The sequence below is a fragment of the Hipposideros armiger genome, unplaced genomic scaffold (genome assembly GCF_001890085.2).
Source record: "Hipposideros armiger isolate ML-2016 unplaced genomic scaffold, ASM189008v1 scaffold_371, whole genome shotgun sequence".
In the NCBI taxonomy this organism is placed as follows: Eukaryota; Metazoa; Chordata; class Mammalia; order Chiroptera; family Hipposideridae; genus Hipposideros; species Hipposideros armiger.
In genome coordinates this window covers 1,565,414-1,592,701 of record NW_017731721.1, presented here as the reverse complement: position 1 = coordinate 1,592,701, position 27,288 = coordinate 1,565,414, and the positions used below count along the sequence as shown (strand labels likewise).

Here is a 27,288-nt window from a genome sequence, read left to right as displayed (position 1 = left end):
TATAGTTAAGAATTTATAAAAATCCCTTAAAAGGAATATATTGTCCTCTTTTGCATTTTATCGTCTCTATAAAAACAAACAAATGGATATTTTAAAAACATGGTTAACATACTTGGCCAACACAAACATCAGACTTTACCCCAGGGCTGGTCAACTGTGTCAAAGTGAAACCAGTGGACATGTAAGCCAAAAGATTAAATACTAAGGCCATAACTAATAAGACCAGAGGAAGTATTCAGTAACTTTTAAATACTATTTTCTGCTCCAGCAGATGCTAATAATCAATCATTAAGCTTTCTGCAAAGCCAACCTGATTAAAAAAAAAAAAAAAGGAATGTGAAACAATATTCAAGCTACCTTAATTTTAGGAACCAAAAATAAATTAAAAACTGCATGTCATCTGATCACATGCAAATTAAGCACATAAGATGACCACAACAATAACCCCTATCACAGAAAGATTTTATCTTCTCACAAAATCCAGTTGAAAAAAATTTAGACGGATCACTCTTTTCAATGCCAGTGTCTACATTTGCAAAAATGAAGTCATTCAGATTAGAGACAGGCCCTAGATATCACGAAAACCTTAATAATCAGGATAGAAAATGGAGATAGGTTTTGTAATCTCTCTATACACCTCCATGAAGTGCAAGGTGGTGAAATTCTGTGACTCTCGTTCTCTTCATGCAGTAAGAACTATGGCAGAAGATCAATGTACCATACAATCAGTATCATTTGCATCTACTTTTAGTCGTCAACAACCGAAGAAGTGTTAAGTCAAAAAGATGAAGAGAAAAATTTGACATATAAATTCTTCCTTCTAAAAAACCAAATAAATAGCTGAACTATAATGTATAATGAATGCCCAACCCTTATCATTTACAGAGTAATGCTGGAGAAAAAAGCCAACAGTTTCACACAACTCACAGGCATCATTTAGATACAAACCTTAAATCTGCTGTAATAAAATAAATGCTAAATACATACTGTGAATATATATATTTTATGTACACACACACACACACACGCACACATTCATTCTTCCCTATACATCCCATCAAAATGGGAGCTATTAGCTATCATGATGCAAATTAAATTAAAACAATATATTTTATAAGAAACTTCAAAAGGTCATGTCTTTAAATTTCTACTTTCAATAACATTTTGGGAAAAAGTAAGAACGAACTTGCTTTCTTCAAAAAGAAGACTCTTTTCTTGTTTTCAATTAGAATATTTAGTTTTTAGAAGTTGGGTAAGTCACACAAGCATACAAGTTATACAAGCCCACTTCTGTGACACGTTGTAAAAAAAAAAAAGCTTTGTTTCAAGTGCAATAATTAAGTTTATAATCCTTGCCAAGTGATTTTTATAAAATGTTTATTCTCTTAAATCCAATGCATTCACAGAGTGTTAACACTTTAAATGTTTATCATTTCCACCAACTGCAGCATTATCTAAGTAAACCAAAATAAGCACTTTTATCATAGATGTAGTCAATGATTATTAATACTTTTTCATAAAAGAACCTAAACTTCCCCCAAATTTTTAGCACAGGCAGTTTAATTGTATGTTTCGTCTAGTAGATGATTTAAAAAAATAGTGTGTAGAAATGAATAGTTCCAAACTACTTAAATATATTACACCACGTTATGAATCCACCAAATCAAAAGCAATTGCCAAGCTGAATAAGTTACAAAGAAATGGTAATTCTGGCTTGTACAGAAATGTGCAGTGTTTTCAAAGCTTTGAACAGTTACCTACTAATACAAATCTCCAAAGCTTAACTGAAGAGTTGGAAGATGAGTTTCACAGTAATGTAATTTTAACTTCCATTTACATTCATTTTAATATATTACTAAGATGTTTACTCTATGTCACAATGGTGCTTTCCAGTGTTCACAAATTACAGTTTCAATTTGTACATATGTAATTCACTTAATATAAGGGACAGTTATTACTATTACAAACTATCCCTAAAAAGAAAACAAACCCCACTTTACACAGAACTCTGAAAATGGTATGACTTAAAACAGATTAATGTAACATGGTTTTTAACATTTTAGCCATTTTCTAAATACCAGCATGTAAACTTGCTTATTTAATATGAGAGCTATAACTTTATTCACTGAGAAATTATGTATTAATTTTCTTCCACTATCTTTCCTTTCTCACCTTAACTCAAAAATCTTGCTGGTTCTGTTTCTGTGAATTCCAAACTGTATTTTTTTATTTTTTATTTTTTTATTTTTTGAGAAAGGGAAGGAAGGCAGGCGATAAATACACTGTAAATAGAAAAAGCTGCCCCCAAATTAAGCCTTTAAAAAATTCTTTTTACTTCTACACTATTCAACACTTTAAGAGAGTCAATTAATGTTTCATCTTTAATACTAACACAAATAAATTACTGTAGGGTCAGTCTGCCCTACCATTCTGGGATCTGAAGTTCTAAATACTTGAACGGAAGAGTAAAATACTTAACTGTTTAATTCAGAAATTTAGAACAGTTATGAGATTTGACTGGTCAAGGCAGTTAGAAACATACAATTACATAGGTGTTTGGTTATTTTGCTTTTGGGGGTTGGTAGTCAAAGAACAGAGACTAACAAATGAAGTAACCAAAAAAGTTGTTTCCTATTTTAGGGGGGAAAAAAATCACAGAGCAGTTTACACCTCTAAAGTTCATTTGACCTATCCACTCAGATCTAAGACAGATTTTCAATTTTTTAATAACCCCCATTCTTTCCTTGAGTATCAAACTGATTGGTAGTCATCTCCAAGTACAATCAGGGTTTTAACAGCTTCATGTTGAATGAAATATCAGTAAGGTCAAAAAGAGACTACATTTCAAACTGGAAAAAAAATCTACTCAAGTACGTAGTACATTCAATTTTCAAATCATTTACTAACATGACAACAGATTTGGCTCCGATCACTCGTGCACACACTCACACAACAGGCATCCCAGCCACTGATCTGCTTTGCAACACAAGGCCATATAGGCAGAGATGGCATTTTCCAAGCCAAACTTTAAATAGATTAAAAAAATTTCTAATTTTACAGAAATGCTTCTTCAAAAAATATTTTCTCTCACTCCCTCATCTCTTATACTGAAGGATGTGTAATATGTTTTTCCCCCAAGCTAAATCTGAACCCTCAAAATTGATTCCAGGCAGAAGATCTCTGCAAATTAAAATCAAAAACAAAAATAGAAAAATTATATTTTTATATATGTATACATATATATATATTTATACTGATTGGACTCCTCCAGCATTTTAAAATCACTTTAGAGATGAATTTTGGGATTCTACTGCTCACAACTCCAAAATCCATAATGATTTAAAGACAGACTTTCTCCTGTTTCCTTCCTGGCTACCCGCTCCCCTCCAAAACAGTTCGGTACTGCCACAGCGGCTCAAGTTTAATGGGAAGAGAGAGAAGTTTTTGAATAGTTTTTTTGTTGTTGTTTGTTTTTTTACTTTGGTGATCTGGGTGGCACATATTGCTCTTTGCCGTTACGTCGAGTCACTCCCTGAGGTATAGCCCTATGGCCAAACTGGCGTCTCTGTTCCCTGATTTTTCCAGCTGTTCCCCTAGGAATGGTATTGCCTCGGAAGCCAGAATAATCCTTACTAGCCCTTGCTTCTGGCTTCTCATGTGGTTTCTCAATGGACTTCTCAGGAGCTCCATTCTCTTCATTTTTGGTGGGAGACACTACATTGGAGCGAAGTTCTCGTAGTGGCTGCACAGGAACTGGAGATGGCTCTTTAGGGGGCTTCTGGCACACTTCAGCATAACTTAGCTTTCGGGGTTCCTTTCAAGTGAAGATCAGAAACAAAAAGATTTATGGCACACATTCTCTAAGTACTAAAATACAAAAAGGACAGTATTAACCACAAGAAACAGTAAGGTATCCTCTAAAGGAAAGGGCAATAGGCACTCTCATATACAATACTATTAAAGTGTATCAGTACCATCTTTTTTTCTTTTTTTTTTTTATTGGGGAACACTGTGTTTTTCCAGGACCCATCAGCTCCAAGTCGAGTAGTTGTTTCAATCTAGCTGGGGAGGGTGCAACTCAGTGGCCCATGTGGGGATCGAACTGGCAACCTTGGTGTTATGAGCACTGCGCTCTAACCAACTGAGCTAACTGGCTGCCCCTACAATCTTTTAAAAACATACATTTGTTGAAAAATTATAAAAACCTTAGTAATTTATGTATAAAACAATATTTTCACTTGAGGAATTTATTTGAAGGATGTTCATGTCACATTATTTATAGTGATGAAAAAAACTGGAAACCTAAATGTCTAACAAGGAAGGACAGATTACATTAATTATGGTCCATCCATATGATGAAATAAAATGGCTTCATTCTCTCTTCCCTGGCTACAAAGAACCCTGAGAAAGATTCCACAAGAATCTCAGCAGAGCAGTTGGAAACCAATCATATAATAGAAGACTAATTAAAAGTCTTAACTACCTCATCTGAAAAAGGAGGACAATAGGAGTGCTGTAAGAATGGGATTAAGTATGTAAAAGGTCTTTAGTAGTGGTCCTAGCATACAGTAGGCATTCAATAATTGATAGCTGTTATCCTATTATTATTATTATTATTATTAAATGACAAGATAAAATGTTCTTAACCTAGAAAAATAAAGAGCTGTACCAAAATGCTACTATTATATCAATGAATAAAAAGATTATAGGTAAATTTTGTGGGTCCCCCGCCCCCCGCTTTTCTGTATTTTCCTAATTATAAAAATTATTCTGGAAAGTGAATAAAAATGAGTGGTCCTTCGTGGGTTCCACAGATTTAAGCATTATACAAAAAAAATTTCAAGAGGCTCAAGGCATCTTCACACTAACCCAAAAATGATATATACAACATAAAAAAGCTTCACTTAACCATAATATGATCAGAGAAAAAGCAATCAAAAGAAACAGAATGAATAGTAACTTCTTCCCTCCCTCAACATGGCTAAAAATTCCATTTCTTCACAGTGACTTTAAACTTTAGCTTCAGACAGCCCAAATTTGGGCTATTTCCAAGTGACACTGCTCTAGCAAAGAGTTACGGGAAAAGCATAATTTCTCATTATTTACCCTATTATTTTTTCCTTACATAAAACTAAATTCATCAAGTTACCTGCAGGGCCACAGTTACAGCTGCATTTATGTTACTATTACAGGGGGAAGCAGTATTCGTCCTTGATGGCTTTGCAGTGCTTGGGGGAGAAGAAACTGATACAGTCGTCTGGTTGAGAACATCCTTCTGAACGGTGGAATCCTCTAGTAAATCCTTTTCTTGCTGAGTTGTGCTAAGGAAAAAAAGAGCTTGACATCAGACTTAATATAGCAAACAGAAACAGGTGAGCAAATGATCAGAAGAAAAAGTAATCATAATGAGGTAATATACTGAAACCTGTACCTTAATGCAGGAGGCTCAGCTGTACATGGAGGAGTAGTATTCATACTGAGTTGTTGGGCAGAGGTGCGGTCTGTCTGTTCATCCTCTGCAGGCACTGGACAACTAACTCTCAACTCTTCATTATCCTTAAAGTAAAAACATATTTCAAAATTACACTTGAAGTACAGGATAAAGAACACAGTCAATAATATTGTAATAAGAATGTATGGTGTCGGGTGGGTACTAGACTTATCAGGGGGATCACTTTGTTAAGTTATATAAATGTTTAACCACTATGCTGTACACCTAAAACTAATATAATATTGAATGTCAACTGTAATTGAAAAATTTAAAGTTTTTTTAAATTGCTTTTATATAGATACCTCTCCAAATAAGATATACAAAGGGCCAACAAGCATATATTAAAGATGCTCAACATCATTAATCACCAGGGAAATGCAAATCGAAACCACCATGTGACATCACTTCACACTCACTAGGACAGCTATAATCAATAAGACAGACAATAACAAATGTTAGTGATGCTACTGGAGCTCTCATACATTGAGAGTGGCAATGTAAAATGGTACAGCCACTTTGGAAAACAGTCTGGCAATTCCTCAAAAAGTTAAATGTAGTAACCATATGACCTAACAAATTCCACTCCTGGGTACACAACCAAGAGAAAACATGTTTGCACAAAAATCTATGCACAAAAATTCAGAGTAGCATTATTCATGACAGCCTGGTGAATGGATAAATAAAATGTGGAACAGTGGTTCCCCCTTACCCACAGGAGATATGTTCCAAGACCCCCAGTGGATGCCTGAAACCCTAGATAGTACTGAACCCCATATAAGATTTTTAAATTTAAATGTATTTGTATGTATATGATTTTTTTTGTTGTTTTTTTATTGGGGAATTGGGGGAGGGGAACAGACAAGTTGCTGTCCTTTTGTTCTTCAGTCTAGTTGTGGAGGACATCGCTTCACTGGCCCATGTTGGTATTATCATTGCGCTCTTCCTGGGTGAGGCAGATTGGTCGCTGGCCACTGGACGGTCGCTCATGGCGGCTCTTTTGACAGCTCACACCGCCTGCCAGCCACTCACCGTAGCTTACTGCAGCCTATGCTGTTGCCAGCAACTCTTGGCAGCCCAGCTCCAGGTCGAGCTGTTGTTCACCATCTTAGCTGTAGAGGGCGCAGCATCACTGGCTCTCATGTGGATTCCAAACCAGGGCCCTGCTGCTCAGAGCTGGCGTCCCAGGCCAGCACTTAACCAACAAGCCACTCGGCTGGCCCTGTATATGATTTTTTAATTTATAAATTTGGCCCAGTAAGAGATTAATAATAAAATTTAACAGTTATAACAATATACTGTAATAAAAGTTTTGTGGATGTGGTGGTCTGTCTCTCAAAATATCTTATTGTACTGTACTTACTGCTTCACTTAAAGGAAGCAGTTTACAGTTTCTCTTGGGCATATCTGAATTGCCAGCATCACTACTCTTGCACTTTAGGGCATTAAGTAAAATAAGGGATACTTGAACACAAGCACTGTGATACTGTGATAGTTAATCTGATAACCGAGAGTGACTTACGACTGGGTAGCACATACAGTGTGGATACACTGGACAAAGGGATGATTCACATCCCAGGCATGCTACTCAGAATGGCATGCAATGTAAAACTTATGAACTATTTGTGGAATTTTTAATTAATATTTTTGGAGTGTGACTATCGTGGGTAAATGAAACCATGGAAAGCGAAATTGCATGTAAGGGGGGAACCTACTATATATACGTACAATGGAATATTATTGCACGATGAAAGGAATGAAGAACTAAACATGCTACAACAATGGATGAATCTTGAAAGCAATATGCTAAGTGAAACAAGCCAGTCACAAAAAGATCAACATACTCTATGATTCCAGTTATATGAAGTACCTAGAATAATCAAATTCATAGAACAAAGTAGAACTGTGGTAGCCAGGGCTGAGGGAAAGGGGAATGAAGTTGCTGTTTAATGGGTAGAGCATTTTAGTTTTGTAAGATGAAAAGAGTTCTGGAGATTGGCTGCACAACAATGTGCATGTATTTAACACTACTGAAGTATACACACTTCACAATGGTTAAGATGGTAAATTTTATGTCATGTGTATTTTACCACAATTAAAACAAGAAAAACAAGAAAAGAGCCCTAGAAATTAACATCTAAAATACTAAAAGCTTTTTATTCAGGAAGCTTGAGAAGACGTGACCCATCAATATGGGAAAATAAAACAAGAGTAAGAAAAAGAGGAACTCCAATAAAGGAGAATAAGGAAAATTCCCACGATGATGGCGAAGTCCCAGGAATACAGGGGTGCAGCAGGCCACTGAGTGTAAGAAAGGAGAAATACTAACTATATACTATGAGGCTAGGTTATGAAGAAAATATGTAATACTGGGATGAGACTTACAAATGAGGGCATGTCACAGTATAACTGGGAATGCTTTTCACTTTTTTAGTGATACTAAAATAATGGGGCATCTTATAATTGATGGCATCCTAATATGAAGTACAATCTACTGTGAGGATGAGCAAAGTATCTTGGTTTAAGAGAGCTAAATCCTTAGCTTCTAGAATGTAAAGGCAACATATAGAACTGAAAAGTCAAGGAACAGTAGTATAACTGCGTTAATTAGAAATACAGGGATAGATGTCAGGAGAAAAAGCTAGGGTTGAAAGTGGTTGTAGGAGACTACTATTTTCATTATAAGCCTTGAAATACTGTGTACAAATACTATTAAAATAAGATTGAGTTTACCAAACTAGCCTAGAATTCATTTACAGTATTGGTTAATTATAGGCACTTAAGTGGAAATGACTTTCCATTCAGCTTGCATTAATCAGTTCTACCAAACTGAGTGATACAAAGACATACAGAAGAGAAGAAACATTTTATTAACCTTGTGTAGCTTTATCATAAATCTTTTTATAACACTCAAAGCATGCTGAAAAACCTCATGAAAAAAACTGTTAGAAATACTTATTAAGTGCAAATAAAAATTTAATAATAACTCTGAAAACATAGGTTAATACTGTTCCATAAGGTAAAAGACTGGATGTTTTAGTGTTTACCTTTTCTTTGTAGACACCTTTAACAACATCAGACATCCTACTCTCCAAAACAAGTTCACCTGGTGTTCTTGATGAACTCCCAGGTAAAGGAGGAAAATTTGAGGCTAATAAGTCAAACTTTGGTGTTGGAGCCTTAGCTTCAGCTGCTGAAGGATGGGGTCTCTAAAAGACACAAATCATAAAACAGGTCACATGCCTATCTCATTCATTCTCTAATCCTATACCACAGAAGCTGAAAGCTTCAAAAAACAAACCCTACCCTACTGCACAGAATTGTTCCCCTGTAAATTCTTGGCTTCTCATCTCAGCCAAGATGAGTCTTTAACAATCTTACTTATCTTTATCTTTAGTCAGCTCCCTCTCCTGTTCCTTTTGCAAACTTTGCCACACTCCTAAGCCTTCTAATCAATCTTCATTAGTTGCTTTCTAAATTTACTATACCTTCTTTCATAACAAAAAAAAGCCCTACCTCAAGGAATTGTGCCATCATCTTTTCTCCTTCCATATAGTCTCAGGAGAGAACAATATCTTTCCTTGAAAATCTCATCTTTCCCTTTCACCTACCACCCAATATATCCTGACAAACCTCTCACTTGTTATGCCTCCTCTTCTATTTCTTTACTTCTGTACTCATCACTTCACTAAAATTGTTCTGACAAGTCACCAATGCCTTCCACAATGCAAAAGCTGACAGATTCTTTTCCCCCCCTGAATTCACTATAGCATTTGGCATGGAACACATTCTTCCCTTTGGGAGGTCATTTCTCCCTTAGCTTCTGTGATACCCTTTTTTCTCTTGATTCTCAAGTCTGACAATCATGTGCTCTTCTCTCCCTGCCCACTTCTTTTGATAGTTTGTGGTTTCTATAGGGTTACTACCTCTCACTTTCCATACTCTCCATGTGTGATATTCATTATCCATGACTTCAACTACTATGTATATGCGAACAATCCTTAAAACAATCTTTTTCACTTTTTGGTGGCTTTTTGACTGCACAACTCTGAAAATCTACCAAAAATCATTGAGTTGTACACTTTAAATATTTTCAGCCCAGATCCTCACCTGAAACCTAGACATACATTTGCCTATCAGCCAACTTCACTCAGATTTTGCTTGGATACTTCAAAAACATTAATGAATAATCTCGTTTTACAGTCCAAAGCTACTATGTCCCCCAAGGTTCCATTCTTGGCCTTCTTAAAAAAAATCATTCACTCTCTTATGGAGATTCTCCTGCCATGTCTTCATCTACTCTTATGACTTCAATTACTATGTGTAAGCTTACAAATCCAAATTTTTTTTTTAATTTGGGAATTAGGGGAGGGAAACAGTGTTGGGAAATTGGGGTAGGGGAACAGCCAAGTTGTTGTTCTTCAATCTTTGTTGTGGGGGGCGTCAGTCGCCATCTGGCTGCCCGTCAGCAGCTCTGGCCTCGAAGCTCAAGGTGCTGTGTTACAATCTTAGTTGCAGGTGGGCGTAGCCACCATCCCGAATGAGGGAGTTGAACCAGTAGCTTTGTTGTTAAGAGCACACGCTCTATCCACTGAGCCATCCAGGCAGCAGCTCAGCTCAAGGTGCCGAGTTCAGTCTTAGTTGCAGGTGGGCGTAGCCAACATCCCATGCGGGAGTCCAACCAGCAGTCTTGTTGTTAAGAGCGCATGCTCTATCCACTGAGCCATCCGGGTGGCAGCTTAGCTCAAGGTGCCGAGTTCAGTCTTAGTTGCAGGCAGGCGTAGCCCACCATCAAACAGGCAATCTTGTTGTTAGGAGCACGTGCTCTCACCAGCTGAGCCATTCTGCCACCTGTTGGCAGCTCAGCTCAGGCGCAGCGTCACTGGCCCATGTGGGAATCAAACCGGCGGCTCTGTTGCTCAGAGCTTGTGCTCTTAAGCCAACTCTTAACCAACTGAGTCATTTGGCCATCCAACAAATCCAACGACTCATCTCTAGCTAAGCTCTCGCTCCTGAACAAGAGCACTCCCATCCCTGCCCTTCCTACTGGAAAGCATGCCTGTCTCCTTTTTCTTCATCTCAAACTTCAGTCTTCAATCCAGACATTTTCAATGTATTAAGCAGACTTCAAACCTAATCTCTCCTCTCCTCAATTGTTCAGAACCACTTGAGGACTGACGTGGACTGCTAAAATGGTATCCTTAAAAAGTTGTTGCCTAAAGTTTCATGGCTGCCCATAGTATAGAAAGCTATAAATGAAAAAATAACACTGTTTTAAAGGGTTCATAGTTTGACCTAAGACTATTCTTTATTATAATGCAATACATTTAACTTCTTTGAAAATGTATGTTTTCACTACTTATGTGACATATATATACTGATATGTATATTATATGTATACCAGCTAGTAAACTACATGTATATTACTTATATATGTATATAATTCACTACTTATACAAGTAAAATAAGCATTATATTACACATTTATGATATGTCTGTACATTCTAGGCAGTTTTCTTGAGATCTCCATATCTTTCTACACCATTTTTATTCTCAACTCCCTTTGGTCTCAGTTAAGAAATGGTAAACAGTCACCATGAACAAACCACAAAAAAATCAAAATATGAACAATTTGAAGCTAGGTAAGTTAAAATTCAAATAAGAATATGTCTAGAACCACAAAAAAAAAATTTTCTTAAGCTGTTTTAATAAGATTAGTGGATGTAATAAAAATCGTACATAAAAATTGCCCCGAAATAACAATTAATAAATAGTATACCAGTTTCCAACACCATTCAACTGAGCTTTACAAGTGAATGATATGCCCTATCAGATGCGTGAAAACTCACATACTCTGTAAGGCTATGGATAAACAGAAACTTCTGTTTATTATCTGTTGGAGTGAAAAATTGGCACAGCTCCTACAGAATGCTATTTGGCTTATTGAATTATGACACAGAAATCCAACTTCTAGAGATTCTCCTTCAGAAATTATTGCACACATAGGTAATGGTGGTTGTACAAGGTTATTGCTGCACTGTTTGTAAGATCAAAATGTCTTAGATGCAGGTGGGCATAGCCACCATCCCATGCAGGAGTCCAACCAGCAGTCTTGTTGTTAAGAGCGCATGCTCTATCCACTGAGTCTTAAATGTTCATTAGTAAAGAGTTAAAGTGTTCATATTTTTTATTTTTAAACCAAATATATTAGGTATTCATGTAATTTTTTTTAAAAGTGAGCAACATAGGTCAAATCCCTAACTATATGTGTACTTTAAGGGTGGGTGGGTGGGTATGGTAGTGGTATATATTTCAAGGTCAAGCACAGGCTCTATCTACCTTTGCTGAATACTATAATCAATAAAACAAAAACCTACAAGTCAATGCCATAGTAAATTACAAAAGAAAAAAAAAATTGAGCAAAAGTAATCAAAGGTGAAAACTACTTACTGGGATTCTGTCCTCTTCTCGTCGTCTTCGACCTCTGAAAAGAGTTCTCCTTTTAACAACGACAAACAAAAGGGGGTGGTGGGAGGGACAACTCATAAGTTTCTTCAAATTTATACATTCTATCAAAGATGGGTGAATTTCTATCTTAAGTATCTACACTTTCTAAATCTCCATTATTGTTAAAAAAATAAATATATATTCTTTTGAAGGGATCCTGAGATAATCTACCAAAAACTTCAATTACCACCACCACCATCACCATCACTATCACCACCATGTAAGTTGGGCACATTTTCATTAGAAGTGTTCTCTCCACACCAGAAGCATATTAGGGTTCAGTTTTTTGTTTTGTTTAGGCAGGGTAGGCAACACATAACCCCAATCCCATAGTTTAGAAGTTGTAAGAAATTAAAACTATAATGCAAATGGGATTTTATCTCTCTAAGCCATTCTTTCCTCAGTGAACTACAAAGAACTTCAGAATAACTTTCATAAACCTCTGACTTACAGCTATATCTATATGGACCCTCTTAAATTACTTAATTATGAAAAACTATTAACCTATATTAGGTAACACTGTATTGATTTAGCATACACCAATAATTAAGTCTAAAAAAACCACATTAGATTGTGGCTTTCAAATATTCACATTATGATCAAAGAATTTTCATATATCTTATTTCTCTATTTATTATCGTATTTCCTTACCTGCCCCTACCATAGTCCCCATTCTGTTCAATCTGCAAAGTGGGAGTCTCCTTTGGCAGGTAGCTCTGCTCCTGATGCACTGTTACTGCAGGGTTATGCCGTTCAGTTGGTAAGTTCCTTGAACCAGATCTGTTTAATGGTCCATCCCCCAATGACACAGAGACCTCTGTTGAGTGTTCTGAACCACCTGATGACCTAAAATGAGGCTTCACACTATAAGAAATATAAGATTATATACATAAAAGGATAAATCAAGACAGGCAAGAAATCTTTCCTCTTAATGGTATAAAACTCTTAATAGGTCAAGTTAAAAATTGCTCCGTCATATCATGATTTTCCATTAACTAAATTAAACATAAAATTGTCAGGTAAACCCTTTTGTATCCCAGATATATTATTTTTAAAAGGCAAAGAATTTTTACATTAAAAAGTTATTTGGAGTGATTTGGGGGAAGATCCAAAGTTCTTCAAGATAAAACTACTTCTACATCAATATTCAGAATATAACTAGGATTTTAGCTATTTTCTTTCCCACGAACTGCAGACTTGACACATCTGAATCAGTCAGGCTTTAAACTTACTAACAATTCCATGCCATGCTTTCTCAATTGGGCAACATCACCCCCAAACAGAGTAAAAATTGGTTCTTTGGGGGAGAGGGGAATCTTATTCTTACTCATTTCATGTATAAAGCACAGATATACATACATTACATGAATAGATATACTATAATCTCTAGTGTGAAATTCTCATAGGGGGAAATTAGAAAAAGAAACGTCTAAAAAGGCTCTTTGAGGCAGTGACAATGAAAAAAAGAGTGAGAAATGGAGCATCCCTTGCCAAATAAAATTTGTTGTTCAAAGATCCATATGTGGGACAAAAATACTAGGAAAATACAATGCAACTAATAGTCTGCCATGACTTCATGAATTAAGGCATGGAATCTGGTAAAAAGAAAAATAACTACTTCTAACAAAAGTAGCTTTTATCTTGGATGATGTGTATAAGCATCCAACTCTAACAATTTGTAAGCAGATGAAGCCAGGGTAGGGTAAAGGAGGATGCAGTTTAATCAACAGTGAAAACATCTCAAGTAAGTCCAGGCAACTGAGGCTCTTGGCTCTACAGCAGAGTAAACAAGGAAGTATGAGATTTATATTTGGCCCCTTGTTTGCCGTTTATACAGTCCACTTTTACAGTCTATTTTCATCATTACAAATTCATAATATTAATAACACATTGTCAATTCCTGGTTCTCTAAATACGGATTTAAAACCTTATAATTATAAGCCCAACAATTAAACATTAATTCCAACAGCATCTCCAGCTATCCTAATTTACTCTTTACAGAAGATAAAAACTTAGGTTACTATTATTAAAACTTGAAGATAAAACTCAGGATACAAAGTTGAGCGGAGTTTATTTAATATGACACTTCTCCAGTTAATTACTTTGTCACAAAATAAAATTTTTCATAACAATGAAAATTACAGTACATCAACTAACACAAAGTAATTTTCAAAATATTTATATTATCCATTACAACTGAAAAATGAACTCATTAAGTAGATATGCTGTTTACATGATCTATTCAGGAATTTTCACCTAAATTTTCTCATTGTATTTCAATATACCTAATGGACAAGTTGTTAGGTTTAAACAGCCCTCAGATCTCATAATCTTACCCTTCACTGAGAGGGACTTACAATCTCAGTCTGGGCAAAAGAAAGAAATAAGTGATAAAAGATAGAAAGGAAGAAGTAAAGTGACAGAAAGATAAAGTATGAAAGGTAGAAAAATGCCCAGACTTCTGAAAGTTAGTCCTATTCTCTCCAAGTAGGTCTAGTGATCATCACTGGGCTGTTATAAGGTTAAATTGTTAGAAGGTTAATATAATAAACTGTCAAAGGTTAGTATAATAAACTGTCAAACTTGCTCCCTGATAAGTAAAAAGAAAGGTCTGGCAGTGATCACTTCTTAAGGAGGCAACATGGATTTGGGTTGGGGGTCAATAAGCTTTTTAGTTTCATCTGTAACATTTGTATTTTTATAAGAAAGTATTCACGTACTATTTCTGTAACTAAAAATTAAAAACCTATATTGATTAAACATGAAAAAGAATAGTATACACATGGTTTTGAATAACAAGAAAAATTATAATAAACCCGTCCTGTATCTTCAAAACCATATGTGCACCTCCATAAAAGCCAGAATGACTTGACTGTCATTCTTGGCTTTCTTATTGTAATCTCACCCCCTTCACCAAGAAAGCACAGCAAAGACAAGTGACAATAAAGGAACACCATGAACACACTGTATTTTTAAGTCAAGCACCTGCAAACATCAGTATTTTTAGTTATTAGTTAAAAATTGCTTTTACTCTACCTCATAACAAAGATGTTTATTCTACTTAACTGTTTAAGCAAATTTCACCCCTTTAAAGAAATGTGAAATCAATAGATACTTATTTTTATAGAGCTACTATTTCTAATCATGAGAAATCTGTATCTCCAAACAAGGAAAACTAAATTGTTATTTGCGCTGAATTATTTTTTTTAAGAAACTTTACCAGCTATGGTAGAAGAAATGTTCTAAATGTCAGGTCTGTTAATAACCAGCAATATAACCCTAGCAAGATATTTGTCCTATTCAACTTTCACTTTCTTCATCTATAAAATGAGTTAAAACTATATGGTAACAATCTGGTCTTTCCAGATTTAAACATCCTTGTCTCTAATGAAATAATCTTTTTGAACATCAGAATTGAGTTAGAGGACCCCGTGTGTAATTAAGGCTCACTGTACTTTTTTCTCCCCACAATACTTGAATCTTGCAGTAAATTGTTAGTGTATTACCAAACTAAGAGTCATTGATAAGAGCACACATAATCTTTTCTTTATAAAAAACCTTTAATTCTTACAATATAAAGAGATCTCATTTGAAACTTCATAAAGCATAAAAATTTTATCTGTAGTAAAATTTTCCTAACACTTAAAAATGATCTTTAAATGTTTTAACCAATTGTGTCAGTTAAAGTTGAGTACAAAAATTGTGACTATTAGAGGATAGTACATATAAATGCTTCCAGAATCCACTGAGAAGAATATTTTTTAATACTGTAAGGCTTCTTTCTCCAGTGAGGCATGTTTTAGAAAAACCTTACAAAAAGAATTAAGTTCCTATAAGTCATCTTAGAAAAACATACCCTATTATGTGGTCTCCTTGCCAAAAAGAATCAACTGGAAGAACAAGATCCGGCAAGAGAAAAGTCACTGAAGAGAAATAATTTTATAAAACCAAAAATAAAACCCAGAAGGCTCACAAAATAAGCAAACAAAAAATAACAAATGTGAAACTATTAAATAAATCTAAACCATTATGCAAGCCCTTTTTTCTTTGGTTACTCATACTCTGTCAAAAGCCATAATCTATACCAAATTATTGTAATTATCAGTTGTTTATGTACAGAATAATACTTAAGAGACATATCGATATTTTACATGACAGCAAAAGTTTCCAGAGTTCTCAATAGTTTGTTCAGAACATCATGTTTTAAGTGTAGGCTTTGGAGTCAAACTGCATGGGCTCAAACATTGGCTCTGCGAGGGACTAGCTACGTGCCTGTAGATATGATATTTAACCTTGAATGTCTTATTTTTTCATTTTAAAATAGATATAGTAACTATCTTACAGGGTTATGAAAATTAACTGTGATAAACATGTAAAACCTATAAAACAGAGCTTTAAATATTAAATGCCCAACAATTGTTAGCTATTGTCTGTTTTTACATTATAGTTTATGGAAATCATTTCAAAAATTCAATTCTTAAAAGTCATAAATAATTTATATTCCCAGCATTTATCACTCAATTCAGTTGACATTTCTATCCTCAAAAAACTCATTCTCCAAAATGCTAACTATTTAACACACTAAATGGCATTTAGACACCAGATTTTTATGTTACTATCATGAAATATTTTTCCTATCCGCTTCATTAAAAAAATATATATGTATTGTATATAATCTCAGTCCTTTTTATACCCATTATCAACTCTAATGTCAAAGTGTGTTTATGAAATCTAGATTAAATCATTCACATACTATTTGTAAAAAAAAAAAGAAGAAACAACCCTTTTTAATGAGTCTGTAAATAAGCATTCCTATGCATACAGTAACTCTATTGGGAATTGTTTACAATGAATTCCAGCCATGATTTTTATCTTACCGACTTTTTTGGAATGGTCGACCCATATTCACAGCAGCAACATTTGTTTTATAAGATCCTGGTGAATTAAAGCCATTCACAAAACTACCATTGGGAAAAGGAGCCTAAAAGAAAATTTTAATGTTTAAAAACGATTAATGGTAAAGGCAAAAATCTGGTGTTAAGGTCATAAGAAATTTCTGATCACTTAACCTAGCAACAATTTCTTTTACAAGCCAAAAATAATTTGTTACTTATTCACACTTTGGCAATGCTTACTTCAAGTATCACTTGATTTACAGAACAAGAAATCACTAGTTCTTACTTGATAAAGGACACTTTTCTCTGAAAAAGTTTCACAAAACTAAAAGCAATTAAAATCATTAAGGATTTATCCAGTCTCTAACTTTAATTCACTCAGCAAAATCTAAGCAATAAATTACAGGAACCAGTAGCTCAAGGCTTAGTCATATGCATACATTTGCTTATCACTAATTAAAAGCATGTAACCAATATCAACACGTTAAAAAAAAAATGAACTCCTCCTACTCTGACTTCTTCACATTTCAGCTTGAGTGAAAATGTTTATTATTTAAAAGAATCTCACTTACCAGTGGTGTTTCAAAGTAAGGTGCAGGATTTGGAGACCAAGACTGAGGCACAATACTATAGACTGAGTACTGTTGATGAGGATTATATACAGGCTGCATAAAGACTGGTGAGGCATACTGTGCTTGAGTTTGAATGGGCTGACTATACATACTAGAGTCCATTAATCGATAACCATTCTTAGCAAAAAATGTATTGATGGCTTTTATCCTTGCCTAGAAGCAAGAGGAATACATTATAATAACGAAATACTAAGTGTATGTATTTTTAAAAATACATTTAATTTAAATTTTTAACATATTTTACATGACTACATTATTTCTGCCTATTATAGAATCAGTAGAGCAAAAGAAAAGGAAAGGATAGCTTTGATTAAAGAAACTTTTGCATGGCAAATATCACTAAAAACAAACTAAAACCACAAAAATCAAAACAGTAAAACTAACTGCAACTTATCACAGACAAGGGGGCTAATATTCCTAATAAATTCTAAAAAGACATTAAAAAGCCCAACAATCCTATATGAAAATGAGTTAGAGAAATGCACAGAGTTCACAGAATACAAAAGGCAAATGGCTCTTAAACATATGAAAAGATGCTACACCTTGCTCATAAGAGAAATACAGTTTCAAATGAATTAAAATTTCTCATTTATAAGATTGGCAAAAGTCCCAAAAAATGACAACATGTTCTGTTGATAAGACTGCCAAAACAGGCATCCTGATATACTATACTGATAGGCAAGCAAAAAAATTTAGCAGTATCTTCCAAAATACAAATGCATTTACCATATTCTCATCAATCCCAGTTCTAGAAATCTTACCAAAAGATATACTGACCAAATTTTTCTTTTTTTAAAGGATGCACAGAGCTACTTACTGACACTAATTGTAATTGGGGGGGGGGGAGAGCTCCCCAACACCCCCCACTCCCAACAGTCCATTAATGGTTGAATATACACCATAGTATATGCACACAGCTGAGTAACACACAGATGTAAAAACAACTGAGGAACTGCTCTAAATACTATTATGGAGTGATTTCCACAATATACAGAATATTTTTAAAAAAGAGGCGAGGCAAGAAGAAGAGTTTGTATTATATATTATTCTTTAGCTAAGTGAGATGGGGATATGAATATACTTGCATGCACACACATATATGTGTGAATACATATTTAATATACTGTTTTAGATATTTTACTTTTAAATCATATTGAATATAAAATTTTTAAAAACTACTTTGTAGAAGTTAAAAGGAAAATGAACCTAAATGTGCATCCAATTAATAATATAACAGAGAAATTCTAAGTGAATTTGAACCATGATAAAATCAACTGTTATGAATGTTCCTTAGGAATAAACCACAAGGCAAAGTATGAAAAATTTCTTAATTTATTTACAAAATTATATTGCTATTGGTATTGTTATTCTGATACTTTTGTATGTGATTATGGGATACATCAAATCAGTAATTATATTGGGGTCACCGAGATCTGAGAGTTTTCACATGGGAGAAAGGCAACACAAATGTGAAAACTGAAGAAGCAAAAACCATTATCGCCTGAATTTAAACTGGAAGCACAATGTAAATTCATGACATAGTTTGTCTTTAAAAAACAAAGCGAAACACCTATTTCATAGCTCTGTCCAATAAAAAGGCTTAGAAACAATGACCAAACCAGTCATCACAAGCACCCCTTGTGCCTAGTCAATGGACTACAAAGGATCATTTTCCCATAAAAGTATCATGGGGGCTTTGGAGAGGTGGCTGACCCCAGGCTTTTGACATAAAGCGTACAAAAAGCCTGGATGGACCATCTTATCACACTAGAGAGCAAGCAAACGACTGAAAATTATTAGAGCCATGACAAAAGGACACATGAGTTAACTCGAAAAGGCCACACTCCATCAATAAACAGGGATAATAAACACACCAAATTATGTTTAAATACAAACAACAACAACAACAACAACAAAACACCCAACATCTGAACGGTCATTTTGAAAGTTGCTAAGGAATCAACACATTGTTTTTGAAAACTGTTAAAAGCTAGAACCAATTTATCATGCATTTCATCTATGAGCTGTACATCAGGGTAATGAAAATGAGGGCAAGCTTCTCTTTGTAGAAGTATTCAACTAATAAGTGGAAGAAAGATAGCATAGAAATAGTACCACTTTGTAACCCTTAACGAATTAATAGATCTACTCAATGATCAGTAGCAGCTAGCATAAAAGAGAGACACAAAGACATATTTTATATGCTTTTGTTCTCTCTTCCCACGGCTCTGAAATTAAATTCAATTCTTTTCAAGCCTCTACACCTAGCTACCAATTTGCATGAAATACGGGGGACAGAGGATTATGTTAAACTACACTGAAGAATATAACTAGCCAATTCAAAGATGGGCAAAGGACTTAAATAGACATTTCTCCAAAGAGGATATACGAATGGCCAACAAGCACAAGAAAAGATGCTCAACATCACTAATCATTAAGGAAATGTAAATCAAAACTAATGAGATTCCATCAAATGCATTCTTCATTTCAGTTATTGCATTCTTTGTTTCTGACTGGTTCTTTGTTTTTATCCCCGTTAAGTGGCTCATGATTGTATTCGCATACATAAACAAAAAGTTAAACAATGGAAAAATAACAGGCTAGGCTCTAGGGGTAGGTACTGCCACTGAATCAATACTTAAGGAGAAAAAAGTGCTTGGACACTCATGACAACCAGGGGAGTGCTTAACAAAGGGAAGGCTGCTCATCTTTCCTAAGTGAGAAAGAAAGTAGCTACTGTTCCCATTCCTCAGCGGCCTACATTCCAGGAGTGGCTGGCTGGTGGCAAGGCAGGTAGTGAGGACTTTGTCCTTGAAAAATCTGAGGTGTGTTGTGGTTGGTGTGGTGGATCCCTGAAGGATCAGTGCTGATGTTTGCCTCAATTTTGGTCCTCAATGCAGCAGCAGATTCCTCTGGTGACATCTATCAGAAGACTTAAAGGGACAGAAACCTTCACCACCATCAATGCCCTATTTGGAGCCAGACAATTATGGTCTTTGTCAGGTCACTGGCTGACGGCAGAGATAACGGAACATAAATTTCAGTGACCACAAACAACAAGGAATACACACTTTGCAAAAACAGCTTAGAAAAGTCACAGACAGCTACAGCCCTCAACAAGTGAAAGTATCAGTAATATCTGCGCAATGGGAGATTCAGGTTTCCTGAGTTAACACTTTATAATACTCAGAATGTTCAGTTCTCAACACAAATATTAAAAAACATACAAAGAAACAGGAAACTATGGTCCATTTGTGGGGAAAAAAAGAATTTGATAAAAACCATACTGAAGAAGCCCACACACTGGAATTACTGGTCAAAGATGTTAAATCAACTCTCTTAAATGTGCCCAATGACCTAATGGAAACTATGGACAAACCTAAGAGTAATCAGGAAAATGATGTATGAATAAAATGCTAAAAAAAAAATCAAAAAAAAAATCAGTGTACCTACCCTGATACAAGAAATGCTAATGGGAGTTCTTCAGGGTGAAATTAAAAGATGCCAGATGGTAACTCAAAGTCAAAAGAAGAAAAAACAACTACTTAGGTAAATACAAAAGAAAATTATTGTACTTTTGGCATATAACTTTTCCTCACCTGATTTAAAAGGGAAATTAAAACAATATAAATTGATGCCAATGGGCACAAATGTATAAAGATGGAATCTGTGACAATACAAATATAAAGGGGGAAGGACAAAGAAGTATAGGATTGAATATTTGTACACTACTCAATTGAGGTTGTTATAAATGTAAGATGTTAACTGTAACTCACCAGAGAACCATTTAAAAAAGAAAAAACAAAACAAAAAAAACCAAACCTAAATGGCAGAAGTATCTTTCTTTATCAACAATTACTTTAAATGTAAATGGCTTAAACTTTCCTATTAAAAGGCAGAGAGTGGCAGAATGAATTAAAAATGTACAGGGTCCATCTAATATGCTATCTGTAAGAGACTCATTTTAGATTCAAAGACATTGAAAGTAACAAAATGCAAGAAAACAATAATCAAAATACAGCTAAGATGGCTATATTATTATTAGGCAAAATAGACTTTAAGTCAAAAAAGGTTACAAGAGACAAAAGACATTTTATGTTACTAAAAAGTTAAATCCAGCAAAGGGATAAAACAAATGTAAACATATAAGCACCTACCAACAGAACAGCAACATGTACAAAGAAAACAATGATAGAATTGGAAGGAGAAATAGTTCTACAACTGACTTCATTAACCCACTTTCAATAATGAATGAGACAAAAGAGCAATAAAGAAATAGAGAACTTGAACAACACTATAAACCAATTTGACCTAAAAGAACTACTTCAAACACTAGAATACATTTTTCTTTCAAGAATACACAGAACATTACCCATGATAGACTATTTGATTTTTAATAAATTTAAAAAGACTGAAATCACACAAAGTATCTTCAGTGACCACAATGGAACGAGACTAGCAATCAGTAACAGAAGGAAAACTGGAAAATTCACAAATATATGGATATTAACTCAGGTTCTTAACCAATGGGTCTAAGAAGAAATCACAAGGAAATTATAAAATAACTTGATTCCAGACAACGAAAAGTTAAAGTAGTTCATCAACACTAAACCAGTCTTACAAGAAATGTTAAAGGGACTTCTTTAAGTAGAAAAAATTTAAAAATATGAATAAAAAAAACAGGCAAGGAAAAAAATCTGACAAAGGCAAACAGTAAAAGCAGTGGATCAACCATTTATAAAGCTAGTAGTACAAAGGTCAAAGGACAAAAGTAGGAAGATCATGTGTAATTCCAACAATAAATTAAGGGATACACACAAACATACACACACAAAAGAAGTAAAAAATAATGACAAAAACATAAATGTGGAGGGGATGAGTTAAAATTGTAGCGATTTTAGAATGTGTTCAAACTTAAGCAACCATCAACTTAAAATAGACTGCTATAAACATAACTTGGTATATATGAAGCACATGTTAACCACAAACCAAAAGTCTGTAAGAGATATACAAGAAATAAAGAGAAGGAATCTAAACATAACACTGTTAGAAAGTCATCAACATACCAGAAAGCAAGAGCATAAGAAACAGCGAAGATCTACAAAAACAATTAAAAAACAATAAAATGGCAATAACTACATAGCTATCAATAACGACTTTAAATATAAATAGACAAAATACTCCAATCAAAAGACACGGGGTGGTAGAATGGATTAAAAAAAAAAAGACTTGTACATGCTAACAAGAGATCCACTACAGATTGAAAAACACATAGATTAATGGGACGGAAAAAAATATTTCATGCAAAAGGAAAAAAGAAAAGCTGGGGTAGCAAAACATAGATTAGACAAAACAGGCTTTAAAACAAAGCCTATAACAAAAGACAAAGGGCATTTCGTAATGATAAAGGGATCAATCCAACAAAAGGATATAACTCTTGTAAACATCTACACACACAACACAGGAACACAAATACATACAGTGAATTTTGACAGACATAAAGGGAGAGATCGATAACAACATAATAGCAGTAGGTGACTTAAACACCCCACTGACATCAGTGGATCATCCAGACAAAAAATCAACAAGGAAACAGTGGCCTTAATGGACACATTAGGTCAGATGGACTTGATATTTTTAGGACATTTCACCCAACAGCAGAATATACATCTTTCTCAAGTGCTCATAGAACTTTTTACATGTTAGATCACATGTTAGGCCACAAAACAAGTCTCAATAAATTTATGAAGACTGAAATCATATCAAGCATCTCCTTTGATCACAATGGTATAAAACTAGAAATCAATTACAAGAAGAAAACTGAAAAACACACAAACACGTGGATGCTAAATAACATGCTTCTAAACAATGAGTGCGTTAACTATGAGATCAAGGTGGAAATTGAAAGAAACCTTGAGAGAAATGAAAATGAAAACACAATGACTCCAAATCTATGGGACACAGCCAAAGCAGTTCTAAGGAGGAAATTCATAGCAATACAGGCCCACCCCAACAAATAAAAATCTCAAATAAACAACCAAACCTTACACCTAAAGGAACTAGAAAAAGAAGAACAATAACAAAAAGCCCAAAGTGAGTAGAAGGAAAGAAATAATAAAGATCAGAGGAAAAAGAGATGAAACAGAGACTGAGAGTGAGAGAGAGAGAGAGAAAAGGAAACTGAAACCAAGAGTTGGTTCTTTGAAAAGATGAACAAAACTGATAAACCGCAAGCCAGACTCATCAAGTAAAAAACAGAGTGCCCAGGGCCGGCCGAGTGGCGCGATGGTTAAGAACTGGCTTGGGATGCCAGAGGGCCCCAGTTCGGATCCCACATGTGAGGGCCAGTGACACTGCCCTCCACAGCTAAGATGCTGAACAACAGCTCAACCTGGAGCTGGGCTGCCATGGGTCACTGGCGATGGCGTAGGCTCTGTGGCAGTGGGTTGCCATGGGCTACCGTGTAGCCAGCAGCCAGCATGAGCGGCCAGCAGCCGCAGTGAGCGGCTGTCCAGAAGCCAGCGACTGATCTGCCTCGCCCAGGAAGAGCGCAATGATGGTGCCAATTTGCGCCAGTGAAGCAACGTCCTCTACAACTAGACTGAAGAACAAAACGACAGCAACTTGTCTGTTCCCCTTCCCCCAATTCCCCAATAAAATCTTAAAAAAAAAACCCAAAAAACAACTTAATGAAAGCATTAAAAATGATGTTCACTGTAATATTATTATTTGTAAACAAAGAAACAATGTACATGGAGAGAAACAAATAATTAAATCATGCACATGAACAATGTTATATGTATACTTGGAATAATGGTAAATAAAAAAAATCTTGAAGCTCTATTAAGTGAAAGGAGATTAGTGTCTAATGTACATATCCATTTAGGTAAAGACAGAAAATTCCCAGATGGACACAGAAAAAAACTGCTCTCTCATCAACTCTGGGGAGAAGGACTGAAGGAATCTGGTAGAGAGATTTAATTATTTATTTATTTAGTATTGTTTGACTTTAACATGTGCAGGTATAACTTCCACACTTAAAATTCTGAAATAGTAAATATACAGAGAAATACTTATTCTACATGACATGTACCATCTACATGAAACCCAGTTAAAACTTAGTATTCCTAGTTATAAATAACCAACTGAAACAGGATGAAGCACTGCCTCTTAATGAAATTAGCAACACATGAAGAAACAGGTGAACAAATATTATTCACTTAATCTTTTTGTCCTCCAAGATCACTGCTTTTACCTCACAGAACTTCAGAAATGAAAAGCACAAACACTTCAAAGAAATAAACCAAGACCTTAGAGGTAACTTGACACTCCCAAGATCAAAGATCTTGAGGCTGAAGGCAGCCTCAAGATCTGTAATATAGGATTTCTGGCTCCTGAACCTGTCTTGCTGGGTGCTAGGTCATTGGGTTTTAACAAATAATATAAAAATTAATGCAAATCTGTAAATCCCCTAGCAAGGACATTGCTATGTGATAGCTAATCAAAAGAACCATAAACAAAAACAGCAAGGAAAAATACTTATGTATCTATTTACACATGCTTTACCACTATACCTGAAATCTCAGCAAAATCAATAAGCTATAAGAAATGGGAAGTATAGGGGCCAGCCGAGTGGCGCATTGGTTAAGTGTTGGCTTGGGACGCCAACTCTGAGCAGCAGGGCCCATGTTCGGATCCCACATGAGAATCAGTGACACCGCACTCTCTACAGCTAAGATGGTGAACAACAGCTCGGCCCGGAGCTGGGCTGCCGAGAGTCGCCAGCAACAGCGTAGGCTGCAGTGGACTGCGGTAAGCTACCGTGAGTGGCTGGCAGCCGTCGTGAGCTACCAAGAGGTGCTGTGAGCGGCCGTCTACTGGCCAGCGACCGATCTGCCTCACCCAGGAAGAGTGCAATGATAATACCAACATGGGCCAGTGAAGCAATGTCCTCTACAACTAGACTGAAGAACAAAAAAGCTTGTCTGTTCCCCCTCTCCAATTCCCCAATAAAATCTTAAAAAAAAAAAAGGGAAGTATGAGGAATTACCAAAATAGTAATTATTTGTAGCTGGTATGATCTCTCAGGCAGATAATAGAAAGACCCAACAAACCATCAGATATAACAAAGGAGCTAGGCAAGGTTGTTGCATACAGTAACACTAAGATACCAAGGAGGGGGGAAAAGCAACAAAAATTACTTTAAAGAAGTAATTATAAAACACAACAGACCTGCATTAATAGACAAATATATCATAAAAACATTACCACAATATTGAATAATGTAGGGTAAAACTGTCAATTGCCCCCAATGTAAGCAATAAATTAAATGCAATCCCATTCATTTGTTCCAATACATGGTTTTTGTTTGGTTGTTGGTATTAGACATTCTAAAATTCATATGGAAAAGTAATGGTCTAAGAATAACCAAGACAGTCTTAAAAAATGAGGGAGAACTTGCATAAAAAGATAAGGATGTTATAAAACTATGGTAATTAAAACAGTGATGTTGGTTCAGTAGAGGTTGATAGAATAGAGAACCCAAACCAGACCTGATAGATGCAACATTACAGTTTGTGGAAGGGAAGACCACTCAACAAGTAAGTGTTGAGACAACTACCTTTCTACATAAGGGGGAAAAATGAAATTAGATCCCTATCTCATACTTTACATTAAATTAATTCCAGATGTTTCAAAGACCTAAATCCAACATATAAAATCCTTAAAGCTATTAAAAGACCTAGGAGAGTATTTTTATAGCCTCAAGCAGGGAAAGGAGATAATAGGAAGAGCATTACAGGGACAGGAAATAAAATGACAACTGGCAGATAGTGTCATATGTAATATAGAAATACCACCACCTACCACACAGCTATAATGAGATTTAAATATGAGTTCTTAGAACACTGTCTGACATATAACCTTTAATAAATGTAAGCTTCTCTCATCCTGGATCTTCCACTTACTACAATAGTTATGTGAAACTGGGTAGGTGACTCTCATGCCTTACTTTCCTTAACAGTAAAATAGAGAAAATAGAAGTACCTACCTTATTAGTTTCTTTTAAGAATTAAATGACTCTATACATATAAAGTGCATAGAACAGCAACTGATATACAGTTAGAGCTCAATAAGAGTTAGTGAGAATAATGCATGCATTTACAAATAATAATTATTATATTACATCCAGAATGAGGAGCATGTTAAAGTAAGTATATGTTTAGGATTCTACTTTAAATAGTAGCTCTGGTAGGGATGTGGAGAACAGATTAAGGGGTTAAAAGTTATGAAGCCTAACAGCTAAAAGGCTACTCTAATTTTTTCAAGCCTAAACAATGGTAATAATGAGTAAAAGAAGTTTTGAAGGCAGATTTCATGGGATCTGAGGAAAGATTAGACAAGTAAAGACAGAGAGCAAGTGTCATCAATGACAATTCCCAGGTTTCCCAAATGGTTGAATGCTAATGTGATGATGCCGTGAATTGAGATGAGGTTCAAAGTACGGCAAATGTTTTCCACCTTGTTACTAAAAAATTATCCCTGCTCTTCATTTTGAGATCTGGAATTATCTTACATGTTGTTAATCAGCATGTAACTAAAACTTCATGCTGTTTGAAGTTTTGCCTTCGGAAAAAAACTGCTGCATAAAAAGTATTCTGATGTTCCATCAACTAATTTTCTGAAGCAGCACATCATATGAGACAGAAATTTCTTTAAAATCATTACAGGTTTTATAAAATATTACCCATCTGTGCTTTTTAAATTC

The 27,288-nt window shown here is 35.1% G+C and overlaps 1 protein-coding gene across 4 annotated transcripts in view; it reads right to left on the bottom strand.

The window, feature by feature from the left end:
* Positions 1 to 1,360: 1,360 nt before the first annotated feature.
* Positions 1,361 to 27,288, bottom strand: part of LARP4 (La ribonucleoprotein 4) — a 64,918-nt gene continuing 38,990 nt past the window's right edge. For 2 of the 4 annotated variants that reach the window (XM_019662276.1, XM_019662277.1), the window contains exons 9-16: positions 17,463 to 17,675; positions 16,873 to 16,976; positions 12,647 to 12,859; positions 11,939 to 11,987; positions 8,536 to 8,697; positions 5,432 to 5,556; positions 5,150 to 5,321; positions 1,361 to 3,814 (exon numbers count right to left, since the gene is read on the bottom strand). In XM_019662276.1, coding sequence (XP_019517821.1) covers positions 3,476 to 3,814; positions 5,150 to 5,321; positions 5,432 to 5,556; positions 8,536 to 8,697; positions 11,939 to 11,987; positions 12,647 to 12,859; positions 16,873 to 16,976; positions 17,463 to 17,675 — 1,377 coding nt within the window. In that variant the 3' untranslated portion in view covers positions 1,361 to 3,475. Of the gene's footprint in view, positions 3,815 to 5,149; positions 5,322 to 5,431; positions 5,557 to 8,535; positions 8,698 to 11,938; positions 11,988 to 12,646; positions 12,860 to 15,851; positions 15,919 to 16,329; positions 16,333 to 16,872; positions 16,977 to 17,462; positions 17,676 to 27,288 lie in introns of all 4 variants that reach the window. The other 2 variants (XM_019662279.1, XM_019662278.1) reach the window with 2 other exon arrangements.